The sequence below is a fragment of the Sarcophilus harrisii genome, chromosome 6, assembly GCF_902635505.1.
Source record: "Sarcophilus harrisii chromosome 6, mSarHar1.11, whole genome shotgun sequence".
NCBI lineage: Eukaryota > Metazoa > Chordata > Mammalia > Dasyuromorphia > Dasyuridae > Sarcophilus > Sarcophilus harrisii.
Genome location: NC_045431.1, coordinates 177,766,933 through 177,780,647, shown reverse-complemented (window position 1 = coordinate 177,780,647; position 13,715 = coordinate 177,766,933). Strand labels below are relative to the sequence as shown.

At 40.7% G+C, this 13,715-nt stretch overlaps 1 protein-coding gene across 1 annotated transcript in view; it reads right to left on the bottom strand.

Moving 5' to 3' along the window:
* MTMR7 (myotubularin related protein 7) overlaps positions 1 to 13,715 on the bottom strand; it is a 94,918-nt gene that overhangs the window by 10,138 nt on the left and 71,065 nt on the right. The window contains exons 8-12 of the mRNA XM_031944122.1: positions 5,827 to 5,936; positions 5,329 to 5,454; positions 4,550 to 4,599; positions 3,242 to 3,442; positions 1,951 to 2,091 (exon numbers count right to left, since the gene is read on the bottom strand). Coding sequence (XP_031799982.1) covers positions 1,951 to 2,091; positions 3,242 to 3,442; positions 4,550 to 4,599; positions 5,329 to 5,454; positions 5,827 to 5,936 — 628 coding nt within the window. The remainder of the gene's footprint in view (positions 1 to 1,950; positions 2,092 to 3,241; positions 3,443 to 4,549; positions 4,600 to 5,328; positions 5,455 to 5,826; positions 5,937 to 13,715) is intronic.

Sequence of the window (13,715 nt, the reverse complement as noted above, 5' to 3'; positions counted from 1 at the left end):
CCCATGAGAACATATGGCCAGGGCTTGACCCAATTCTAGATTATAAATATTAACAAGGGTTGGTACTTAAATGTGAGATGCTGTTAGCTGCTGATTCAATTATCCACAAATTGATGTATAATGGGAAAATTTTCTCTGTGGACTTATAGTGAACTGGAGGTCAAAAGATGAATTCAAAACCCATCTCACATATTCCAGAGCTGTAAGAACACAGACAAGTCATTTTTAAGCTGGGGTTCACAGAGCTTCATTTTTCTCATCTGTAAAATAAGAAAAAGGCTGTTCTTGAAGCACTAGTCCTGGTTCAGGCTACTGTGCAGTTGGCATTGCAGGTGAATACTTGAAACTTGTCACCAACCTATCCACCCGTTCTGTTTCTAGGGATTTAATCAGCCATAATTTTGTTTAAACAAAACATGTTTTTGCTGAGGCAATTGGGGTTAATAACCTGCTCAGGGTCACACAGCCAGTGATTCATTTTTTAAACCTAGCGACAATATAATGGTCCTTCAGGTCACCAAGGTTCCCAGCTCTGTGTCTTTATACTTTATTTTAAACAACAAAATAGTAGATTCTTTTTCTTTTTTCATTTCTTTAATACTTTCTTCTAGAAGAAAATCAGGAGTTTTGAGGCACAAGGCAAGCTTTCAGTGAGATCATTCAAAATGAGATTGACAGGAAAAAATAGGCTCCTGAGACAAGCTCTCCCTGTTCTAGCAATTTGTGTGTAGGCAGCAGTGAATGGACTTTCGGAGTAAATATTGCAATCTGCACCCAGCTAAAAGGAATATGAGTCAATGTCTATACACCTTGGTCCATCCATCATGGAACTACTTTTTATCTTTCATTATATCCTGGCATACAGAAGGCACTTAATAAATGCTTGTTGTTTGTCCTTCTTTCTTGGAGAGGACCATGACATCAGGTAGGGGATGCCATGGGATAGCCAGGGAGGGCTGTACAAGGTCACCTGCCTCATTTCCCCCTCCAGAGCCATCTGGGTCCAGTGGCCAGGTATAGATAAGGACGACTAGAGATGGCCCTGGAAATGGGAGACTGTGGCCTTTTAAAATTAAGATCTTCAACAGATTTAGTGATTTATTTAATGATTAAGGCTAGGTAGCAACTGAGGCAAAGAATCCCTTTTTAATAAATGCTGACCCTTGGCTGCCTGTGCTCATTACAACAAGGCAATGTTTCTATTCTTCTCAGGCTCTCTATTACATTCTCCATAGTGACTCCCTTTAAGCTCAACACAAATGAATGCCCCATCCTTCAGGAAAGCTTCCCAAGCCCTCTCTCCCTCAGATCCCAACTACATTTAATTTATACCTCCCCAGTCAAGGGGTATCAAGTTTCTTGATGGGTGACAATTTCACCTGGTCTAGACAGAATTTTCACTGACTTATCTACAACCCAAACCCCTCTAGGTTAGGAGCCATGATCAAATCAACTCTGCCATTGTTCCTGGATGGGATGTGTCAATATACATTACTAGGATAATCTGAATACCTCCTTATAGGGGTTGGAAGTATATGAAATAATCAACAGAGAGAGGAATCAGGAAAGTCTTCCTCTGGAAATTCACTTAAGTCTGAAAGAAACCAGGGGAGCCAGCAACCAGAAATGAGCAGGAAGAATATTCGAGGGATGGGGACAGCCAGTGAAAAGACAAAGTCATTCATTCATTCATTCATTTGTTCATTCACTGAGTCATATTTTTGAATGTGTTGTTATAATATTTTGAAATATGTTCATATTTCATATATTTATATATTATATTCATAGATGAAATATACGCCTGTGTTGTATCTCCATTTGGGACAGTTGGTCCATAAAGGCAACTCAAACCTATGTTCTAGTTTATATATTCCCTGATGCTGAGCCCAGGGCCCAGCCACCAGTAATATTTGTTATGCCTAAAAAAAGATAATAGAGAAATTCCCATACTTGTACATGAAGTTGCACGGACTGGTTGGGGGCCGAAGAATTCCCCGAGCCTGGCTGTGGTCCTCTCGGAACAGGGGATTCAGGTAGTCAGCCCGATTCTTCCACAGGTGAGCCCAAAAAGAGTGTGTTCTTTCTTGAATCCTGAGAGAGAGAATGAAGAAAATCCACCTGAAATCCTTCCCAAGAACCAAGGCATCCCAAGAGTCAGAGATTGTCTGAGCTGGAGGAGAGATTCTCAAGATCACCAAGTCCTAAACTCCAATTCTGCAGATGGAATCTCTCAAAAAGTGGCTTTTCCGCAGTCACACAGTCCCTTAATGGCAGAGCCAGCCAGAGAACCTGGAGCTCTTGCCTCTGCCTCCAATATTCCCGTGACACGTTGCCTTAGGCAGAGGAAGTCAGGAAGATTTTTTAGGGGATCCTCTCCTACTTAAGGATTAGTGATTGCTCTCAGACATCCCAAATTCACTAAATTTACCCAAAGAATCAAGCATAAACTCACCAAATTTCATGTGAAGATATTGCAAATACTAACTTTTTATCATTTTTCACAACCTGAAAATTCTTCTTGTTATTCAGCCATGTCCTACTCTTTGTGGTCCCATTTGTGGGTTTTTTGTTTGTTTGTTTGTTTGTTGGCAAAATCACTGGAATGATTTGCCAGTTCCTTCCCCAGCTCATTTTACTGATGAGGAAACTGAGGCAAATAGGGTTACACGACTTGTTCAGGGTCACATATTAGTGTCTGAGGCCAGAACATTTTACAGGTAAATGAATTCAAGCATCAATAGAGCTACTGAATAAAGAGCTGATTGTGGTCTGAATTCAAGATCCACCTCCAGTACTTGCTGACTGATTAACCCTAGACAAGTTACTTAAGCTCTAAGTGCTCCAGAACAACTTTAAAAAATACTAATACATTTGTATTGATAATGTTTATTTTTATATCAACTAAATCTCCCTCAGTAATTTTCCTTTCTCCATCCTCCCTCCCAGATAGCCTTGCCATGTAATTAAATAAAAAAAAATTTAAGAAAAAGAGGAATATTATTCTATTGCACTGAACTCCAAGCATTTTCACTGACTGTTAACTTTTGCCTGGAGAGCTCTCCCTCTTCAGTGTAATAGTTTGGTTTCCCTGGTATCCAAAACTTAAAGACCAACCTCAATAGTGGACCAAAGAGAAGTCCTTAAATTGGCCATCCAGGAGCCAAATCACTTAATGGCGGTGGGCTTGCAGGGGAAGGAGGGGGTGGGCGGCAGAGCTTCAGGAAGGGCCCAGGATACTTGCCTCAGCTCCTGTCTCTCCTTCTGGTTGTTACAGAGGAAGGTCCCAAATTGGCAAGAATAGATGTGATGTTGGATGTGCACCAGAAACCTCTCATTAAACTCAAAGGCACAGGGGAACTGCTCCATGAGCTGCCAGACACACTCAAGAAACTGGTCAATGACTGGGGAGATCTCCTTGGGGTCGCCATCCAGGTGGCCATATCTGCCAGGACACATTGGGAAACGTTAATGGGGAAGACGTGCTCATTGGAAAGAAGGGCAAAAAGGAGGGGAAAAAAAGCAGCCCCAGCCCTTCAGAGAAGAGTTGGCAAAGGGACAGACTTAAAAAGTGAGCACCGAGACATAGGGAAGATGCCTCAAACCTCCCCTTTCCAGAGCAAAATGGTCTTTTCATCACAGTCCTATGTGGTCAGCAGGGCCATTATATCATTATTCCCATTCTGCAGATGGGGAAACAGGTTCCCAGAGGCCAAATGGCCTGACCAGGGTTACTGATCTCATCAAGCAGCAGAAGCCCAGAAACTGTTAAAGTCCAAAAGAACTCAGGTCTTCTTACAACATATGCAGTGCCTTCTGAATACAGAATGAAGCTAAACAGTTTCTGAAGGTCCCACAGGTGTGACTGCACTAGTCTGATTGTAAGCCCCAGAGTCTCAGTCACCTTAGCTGGAAAGCTATGGAAATAAAACTTGCACAACCAAAAAAAGTGCATCTTTTCCTCGAATGGCAGTCATTGCCACCAAAAAGATTCTTAATTTGGTCGTGAAAATTTCTACAATCAATCCTCCATTTTCAAAGGATTTGTAATAGGAAAGGACCGTTGTGGTCTTCTAAGTGAATCCCCTCACTCTGTAACTGAGGAAAGTGAGACTATGGATTATACAGAAAGCATGGCTGAGCTATGTCATCAATGAGTTCCTGAAACCAAGGAAAGACTTAAAAATAACAAATATTGGTCTTAACCAGAAATTGGTCACACTCTGTGACATCCATGTTAATGGTACATGTATGATAGTATTTGTAGCAAGAAATAGCATATTTCCTCAATGGCAGAGAACAGTCTAGTAACTGTCTCTCAGGGAGGTAGCTCCTCTCACACTCTTAAAAAAATTCCATTTTAAAAATTAGATCACTCCTGGGAAGGAGGGGAAAAATTGGAACAAAAGGTTTTGCAATTGTCAATGCTGAAAAATTATCCATGCAGATATCTTGTAAATAAAAAACTATAATAAAAAAGGAACCAAAAAAAATTAAAATAAAATAAAATTAGATCACTCCTGATAGATCCTATGCAAGAGCAAAACTTTACCTATGATTAAACTTGTGCCCGAAGGAAATCCAGTCTTTTTCAATTAATACCTACAAGCAAAAGAAAGGGGTGGGATTCAGAAAAACGTGTTACTGCAGATGGCCTTCACCCTGCAGCTCTCCGGGAAAACTTGGCCACCTTCTGAAGAACCTCACCACAGCCCATGTGGAAGCCACATTCAGCCCTTCAAAGCAAGGTAATGATCCCAGTGAAAGTGCTACTCTTACTGCTGAATTGGGATCAGGATTTGAATTCACATTTTCTAGCCAAGTTTGGATCTAATCATTTTTACCTACCTAAGGACTACGGATGGGTCTATGATTATGGATAATCCTAATCCAATAACCTCAGAACTAACGGGTGGATGTTACAGAAACATGGAATCTATTTCAATATGCAGCTTTGCAAACAGTGGGAGCTATTCTAAAATGGCATAGCCTACTTTGATAGGGAACTTCCCATCACTAGAGGTACCCAAGAAGAAACCTGAATTTTTCTGGGATGTTGTAAAGGGAGGGAGGATTTACCATGTGCTAAGGGGATTCCTGTTCAGATATAAATCGAGATGAATGTCCCCCAAGACCAGTTGCTCGCAGCCCCGGATTTTGCAAGGTTAATGACCTAGCTAAGTACTGTGCACAATTTCCAGGCTTGGCCATGAGGAGGTTAGGGTTAATGCTACCTCAGTTTACATTAAATGGCTGCTTGGTCAGTGTGGGAGGGGAAGAGGAGGGGGTCACCAAGTGAATTTCAGCAGCCTGCAGGATAACCAGACTGACCATGAAGCCTTTCAGGGTCCGATAGTGGGGATCCAGGAGGAGGCTAGCCACCGAGCAGACCTGGGCCGTTCGGTCCCAGCCGTCTGAGCAGTGGACAAGGACACTGGTCCCTTCTTCAGCCACAGCCTGAAAATAAAAACAGAACAGAAGGAGAGAATCAATCAAAAGGAGGAGGAGGGCTGGTGTTGGGAGGCAGCTCAGACACTGGGGCGTCTAGAGGCAGGTGGCTACTGCTTCCCCTCCAGGAGGGATGGAAGAGCCCTCTATATTAGACGAGAGGATGTAGCCATGGTTCCCACGGATTCTGGAGGACGCATTCCATCCTCTTGTTGGAGGGGAACAAGTGGCTCCTTCTGGCCGGCAGGTAGAGAAGGCAGGAAGATTTTTCTGTCAGGATTCAGTCAGCCCCCACCAGGCTCTGGCTCAGATGGGCTTCATGTGGCTAGCCCAGTCTCTGAGAACCCACACAGGACATCTGTGGCTGGCAAGATCGCTCACCTTGGCGATGAACACCCCTGCATCCAAGATAGCTTTGATGTGCTTCAGCCAGCCAGAATTCTCCAGTCCCCAGAGGAAGTCACTCATTGAAGGGGATCGCAGCTCACACACTGGAAAAAACAACTTGGGTTGTAACAAATCCTGCCCTGGCTTTGAATGGGAGCTCACCCCCAGTGAGCCTCCTATCCCATTTTACACATGGGGAAACTGAAGCACAGAAAAACTATTGCCTGTAATTGGTACAATTAAGATCGAGGTCTTCTGAATCCAAGCCCAGGGTCTTCCTGCCACCCCATTTGTGTTTAAGCCCAGTGAACTGATGGCAGCAAACATTTCCTTTTATGCAGTGATCTACAGAACATTAAAATCATAAAGAATTTCTGGGTGGTAGAGAAATTCCAGGTCTTAGGAGCCAGAGGAAACAGTTTACATCCCAACTGGGGTAGTGACTGGTCAACCTCAAGGTTTCAATTTACTCTTCTCCAAGCCTCAGTTTCTTCATCTGTAAAATGGGAATCTTATTAGCTTCTACCTCCCAAGCTTGTTGTGAGGATCCAATAATATAATATCGTAAAAGTGCTTTGCAAAACCTAAAGTGCTTTATAAATGCAAGCTATTTTTTTCTCAATTCATTTCAACTGTGTTTCTTACTAACTTTTTCAGCTATGGAGAAGACATAATACCTTTTTGTACATTAAAATACACATTATGCACATCAAAAGAGGGAAATACTCTGTAAAAGGAATTGAATTTGCAGAGGGCAATTCCACTGTTTATTTCAGAAACACTTTCCATTGTTCACCCGGGTTTGTTCATGGGGACTGGCCAGTATCATGCTCAACCCACTTATGCTTAGGAATGCTAAAGCAGTCCTTAATTACCATACATCCTAAAAGTATCAAGGAAGAGACCTTGCCCCTTGGAAGAAGACATTTCAACACAAAATTGTAATGGGCTGAGGTTTGAGTTGATGCACTGAGGTCCCAAGTATGTGAGGCTAAACAGTAATTGGGCTATACTCTATTAATATACATGATTGGATAAAGAATGCTCCCTGCCCACTCTCCGTGCAAGTCCTGATGTGTTGTATAGGAAATGACGATTTTGATGGGTGGAGGCAAAGAGAGAGAGAGAGGAAGAGAAGCTGGGAGAGATTGGGCCTGGGTTCGAGACTCCAAGCTGCTGGTTGTGTGGCTGCTGGTCGAGCTAGCTTCTTGACTCAGCTGCACCCATTGCTATCGCCAATTCTCTTCCACCTCCCATCCTTCTTCACTGAGAATAAAGACTGACGGTTTTGCCCTAACCTGAATTCCTGACTCCTGCTGATTTAAAAATACACGATCTTCACACAAAATGACTCTGACTCCCAAATGATGGACCAAAGGTAGCTCTGAGATTAAAGGGCAAAAAAAAAGGAAGGGCTTCAAGAACTCTCCAAATAGCAAGGAAAACATTTAAAATTTTTCACATAACAAATTCTGACAAGGTAATTGTAAGCCGTATTTATTCAGAAGCAGCAATCCCACTACTGTTATGTTTTATCTTTTCATTCAAAATAGAAGTTTATTTATTTGTTTTATATTTATACTGTATATTTTTATATGTCCTTGTCAAAGAGAGGCTGTAATATAAGGAAACTGAGATTTCACTGGCCAAAATACAGCAAGGCTTTGGTGGAGACAAGCAGTATTCTAACTTTTTGATCTCAGGACCCTTTTCTAAAATTACTGAGCTATTGTTCAGATGGACCAATATCTCTCAATATTCAGAATTAGAAGAAATATTGTGAAAGTGATGGAATTCCAGCTGAGCTATTTAAAATCCACTAACCCTAACCCTAACCCTAAAGTGCTGCACTCAATAGACCAGCAAATTTGGAAAACTCCACAGGGAATTAGTAAAGATCAGTTTACATACCAACCCTGATTAGGAGGATGCCCAGGAATGTCAAATTACTGAACAATTGCACTCGCTTCACATACTAGCAAGGTTTTGATTATGATTCTGCAAGGTGGGCTTCAGCAATATGAAAACTGAGAATTACCAAAAAAGCAGGACGGTTTCTGAAGAGACAGAAGAAGTAGAGACCAAATTGCCAACTTTCACTGGATTATGGAGAAAGCAAAGAAGTAACTCCCCCCCCCCAAAAAAAATCTACTTCTGCCTCATTGACTAGTCGATTTAAAATTGGAAAAGGGGTATGACAAAGCTGCATATTGTTGCTTTTGTAAGTTTTATTTATGTTTATTTAAGTTATATGTAGAGTATATCATGTAAAATGCCAGGCTGGATAAAGCAAAAGCTAGAATTAAGGTTTCTGAGAGAAATGTTAGCCATCTCAGACCTATAGATGATACCACTCTAATGGCAGAAAGTGGAAGAAAATTAAGAAGCTCCTTGATGAGAGTGAAAGAGGAGAATGTAAAAGCTGGATAAAAGTCTGACATTTAAAAACCCTAATATCTTAACAACAATCCCATCACACTCTGGCAAATGCAGGAAAAAATGGAAATAGTGTCAGATTTTGTATTCTTGGTTTCAAAGATTGCTGCAAATGGTGATTGTTGTCATGAAATTAAAAGACACACAAAGAAGGAAAGTTAAACCCAAATTTGGACAGCATATTAAAAAGCAGAGACATCACCTTGCCAACAAAGATCCATATAATCAAGCCTATGATTTTTCCAGTAGCAATGTATGGCTGTGAGTTGAATTATAAGGAAAGTTGAGTGCCTCAGAACTGATACTTTTGAAATGGGTACAAAAGAAGATTTTTGAGAGTCCCTTGGACAGCAAGAAGATCAAATCAATCAGGGCTTAAAGAAATTAATTCAGGCTGTTCATTGCTGAAGGTGAAGTTTAAATCCTTTGACCATATAATGAGAAGAGCTCATTGGAAAAGACACTGATATTGGGAAAGATTGAGGCAAAAGGAGAAGGCAAAAGAATCTAGCAAAGGATGAGATAGAAAGATAGTACGATGGAAACTCTGGACATGAACTTGGACAGACATTGGAGATAGTGGAGAAAAGAATGACCTGGCATGCTGTGGTCCATAGGGTCCTGAAGAATTAGGTATGACTGAATAACTGCACAACAATAATATATTATATATTAGAAAATAAAATTGATAAAATTTATACATATATTTATTAATTCATTAAAAATACTTAATACATTAACATAGGCAACATTTTAAAAATGAAAGTTTTTTTTCTGAAACAAAAAAAAATAGTGAGAACAGCATTGTTTTACATATATTTTTGCAAAGCCTGAATACCTGGTTTAATATGCAACTGGATTCTCCTATCTGTTTCTGAATATTCTGATAATCTTGGAGCAAATCTGAAGCAAATCCAGCCACACACAAATGGGTTGAATAGGTTAAAAAATGTCTTAGTATAATTATGAAAATCCCCTGAATGGTCTCTGGGTTCCACAGATCACCCTCTGAGAACCAGTAGGGTAGACAGATATACATAATAAGAAACACTAGCTAGATAAGAGTTGACTTTTTTCCTAGTTTAATTTTTGTTATTGCTCAACATTTTGTATGTAAAGCTAAAAAGTATCTCAGCGGTTCTGCACACATACATTGTATCCAAGATCTACTGTAATCTATTTAACATGTATAGGACTGCTTGCCATCTTGGGGAGAGGGTGGAGGGAGGGAGGGGAAAAATCGGAACAGAAGTGAGTGCCAGGGATAATGTTGTAAAAAAAAATTACCCTGGCATGGGTTCTGTCAATAAAAAGTTATTTAATTAAAAATAAATAAATAAAATAAAATAAAATAAAAAATAAAAAGTATCTCAGGAGTATTTAACTCCAAATTAGTTATCGGTGATAGAGGATTTTGATTTCCATCTTACAAAAGGATCAAAGGCCTATTTTTAGTCCGAGGATATTCTACCTGGCTTCTATTATCTGGTTAAGATGCTTCTGACTAAAGAGCTGACAGTCCAAGAGATTCTAGTCACTACACCCTAGCAGACCAGTTGATATGGCTTGCATGGCTCTGAAGAGATGAGTAGTCCCTCTGACTCCATCCAGGGCTTCCTCCATTGCCCCACATAGCCTGTTTCTTCTCACCTACAGTCCTATCTGGTGCTTAATATAGTGCCTGGCACATAGTTGGTGATTAATAAATGTTTATTGATTGATTGACTGGTTGATGGTGTGTCATGGCAGCTTAGGTTCCCCTAAAAGTAATACCCTCCTTAACTTCTTTTTAGAAGCTAATATTATATGGGAATATAATGGAAAGCCAGCTGGGCCTTCAAAGGTTTTCTAATGTGCTTGATTTCCAGGTAGCAACTGAAATGACTCCACTTTCTGTCCAGCTCAAAAGACAACACGAATAGCTAAGTTGGTCAAATGATTAAGCTCCACAAAACAGATGGGAGCCCTGCTGAGACTGGGATGGTAAAGCACAAAACTGATAGGTCTGTTTGCACACTTCAGCCCAGGAGCAAGCAGAAAGGTCCATTTGTTTGTTCCCAGCACCAATTCACAACCAATATTTACACACCTTTTTACTGAATAAAAGTCCGCTCCAGCTGCTGCTCATGGAGCACTCCTGCTGCCAGCTCCTCAGGGAGTCAGTTCTATTAATATTTGCTTTAAAGAGCTGAGTTGACAACAGCTGTAAGCCTGGGAGTGGCTGTCCACCCCGGTGGAGCCCTTTCTGTGTCCACAAACAGAGCAGGACTCAGGATAAAGGAGGGTTCTTCTAAGGTTCTGGGGTCCTTCTGAGTCAGGTCAGAGATTCTAGGAAGTCTACATTTCTCTAGGCTGACAGAGGATCAAGTCTATCCACTTTATCCCCTCTGAGAGAATCAGGAAGGCTAGAGAAGGACCCGAAAGCAGAGATGTCAACTTGAGGCACTTGGTTGTGCATGGGGACTTTATCTTCAAGTCTATAAATTACAGAAAAAGCTTACTTCTGCACTGATTGGGAGATTGTTCTAAACTCCTGGGGAAATCACACAGCACAGCCCCGAGGCATTATCCCCACAGGCCATGCTGAAAATCACCTTTTCTGGAGGTTTCATAAAAGTTGTGCAGGCCCTGTGCACTGCTGACTCTTCCTCTACCACCATGACTCATGACAATCTGACTTTGTCACTTTTCCTCCCACTCAGGATGGCTCCAGTTCCTTGGAAAGATGTTTTAGAGGGGATAGAAGAAGGGAGGGTCAATAAGCTCCAGCACAGTCTCCCAGACACCAAAGTTGGGTCTCATCAGGTACATGTGAAGATTTTCTTGGAACTAAAAATCAAGTGATCTTGGTCAAGGTTAGTCTCCAATGTCCCATCATAGCCAGAAGTTGAGCCAGAATTCTTTAAATCAAAGAGGGTAAGCACTGGTAGATTGGAAAGCAGAGCCCATTATTGAGTTCCCATATTTGCAGGTGATCTAAAAATCCTATGATAATTATTGCCCTCAGCCCTATTACCTTTCTTCTACTTGGTCTCCAGAAGACAAGAAATGTTGCCCAGGGCTGAGAGTAGCCCAATTAAGGACTGAAAAGTTCACTATAAGCAAGCAAGATTCTAGCTGGTAAAGTCCTTGGCTTTGGCAATCCATGAGATCAAGACAAGTGCCAGATGGTTCTTAACCTTGAGCAGCCCCTCTTCTGTACTCTGGAAGCCAAGTAGAAGAAAGGTAATGGGGCTGAGAGCAGTAATCATCCCACAATTTTTAAATCAGCTGAAATGATTTACTCAATTAAACATAAGATTTTGATACGATGACCAGTGAGAGATCAAACTTCCAGAGGCAGCATGGAATATTAACTTGGAATTTTTTTCTATTATAAAGTTAGACCAAAGCAAGTGACAACTAACTCATAGGTTCTCTTCGGAATGAAAAGCAAAGGAAATAGTAGAGGAGATTTTAATGTATGTCAATAAAAAGTATTGCTTCTGGGAAAACTTGGTCATCTTATGATAACTAGGAGCATAAAAGGCCACTATGAGGATCACAGTAGTGTAGGAACCAATGTGTCTCATAAAAGATGAAGAGGTAAAAATATTCTACAAAGAGACTCTGATGCTAAAATAAGATAGCATTGGCGAAAAATATGTTGGAAAAATGCATTAGCAAAGATATCATTTTTATGAATAATATAATACTTAAATATTATGAATACTTTCTTCAAGATGAGAGACAGAAGGTCCTAGACAGGGGAAGAATCAAAACAAAAGAAAAACTGAAATAGGAAATTAAATAGATTATATACTAGACAATAAATGATTGTTTAACTAATTGCAGGAACTATCCCTGAATCAGATGTCCTGTGCATAGCCAGGATTATGAACTGTTAAGGCAAAGTCAAAATGAACATAATTTTATGTTCCTTCCAATGCTGAAGTTCCAGGATTCTGGGACAGTAGCAACAATTTTGGGGGCCCCAGATGTGCCCATTATTTCATGGTTCCTAATGGGATGCCTGAAGAAACAGAAATGGATGCCCCCAAAAAAGCCAAAACCGAGGGACATTCTGCAAGACCAAGAGGACCCAGAGGAGATTCATCCTGGAATAAACGCCTTTTGGAGGTACTATGTGAACAAAGGAGAAAACTGGGGGAAATCACAGATGGCATTAATAGTCCAAAAAGGAAATGAGGAGGATATTAATACCCATCGACCACAATGTCTACTTCAGTTCTCAAATACTGAAGTGGATCTATAATCACGGCGACTCCCTCAAATGATACATATCAGTTACCCACCATTGCCCATCCAGAGTGACACTGTCTACACTCCCCCATAAGTTTATCATGGGGGACTTCACATTGTGCTGGCTCTTTCTCCTCGCTTACATTTACTCCCATTCATCTCTGAAGTTTCTCATGTTCTATGGCGTGATCTACTCACATCTACCATTTGCTCTTCCCCCTCTCCATCGCTCTCTGTATAGTATTTATTTTTAGTTCTTAAAAAGAGCAAGAGCCCTCTTTAACTCTTTTAACCCTCTTTAACTTCACTAAGTTAAAATCCTGTCTGATATTTATAATGTGTGTGACTGTGGACAAGTCTGAACATCAGTCTCCTTATCCCAGAGGGCTTCTGAAGACCCTTCCCAGCTATAGATCAAGCATCGTCTTTGAACAATGGAATGAACAAGATGGGGCTTTCCCCCTGATAATTATTAGTTCCATTAAAGATGTACGGAAAATCCCCTGAAGGCTATCTAGCACACACTCTCTTCCCCATTTAATGATGGACCCAAATCATTATCTAGTCAGGTAATTTATATCTCAGATCAGTTCAGCTGTGTTCATCATCTTCACCCATTTGTTTTTCCTGGATCTATAAATGATCAGAACTTTTGACTGGGGCAAGAGGCAATGAACACAATCTCACCCATAAACATTCGGTGAATCTCATCAAAGACAATAATAATAGAAACAACAACTAATAGTTATTTAACACTTCAAAGTTTACAAAGTGCTGCACATGTTAATTCATTTCAGTCTCACCACAACCCTGGGAGGTAAGTATTATTATCCCCATTTTGCAGATGAGGAAACTGAGGCAGGCAGATGAAATACCCAGCTGGTATTGAAGCAAGATTTGAATTTGGATCTTCTGACATCATATCCTGAGTTGACTTTATGGGGTAAGGCAGAGAGAGAAGCATTTTTTTAAAAGCATTTACACTGTGGTAAATACTAGGGCCACAAATAAGAGTAAGTAGGATAGTCTGTACTCTCAAGAGTCTTACATTCTACATCAGAGGTGGGGAACATCTCACCTAAAGGCCTGCAAAATCATTTGCTAAGACAACTACAGGCAATAATGAGCTGAAAGCTACATACAACAAACTCCCACTGCTTGAATTCTGTAAGTTGATAATTTTGTATGGCTCATGAGAGAAATAA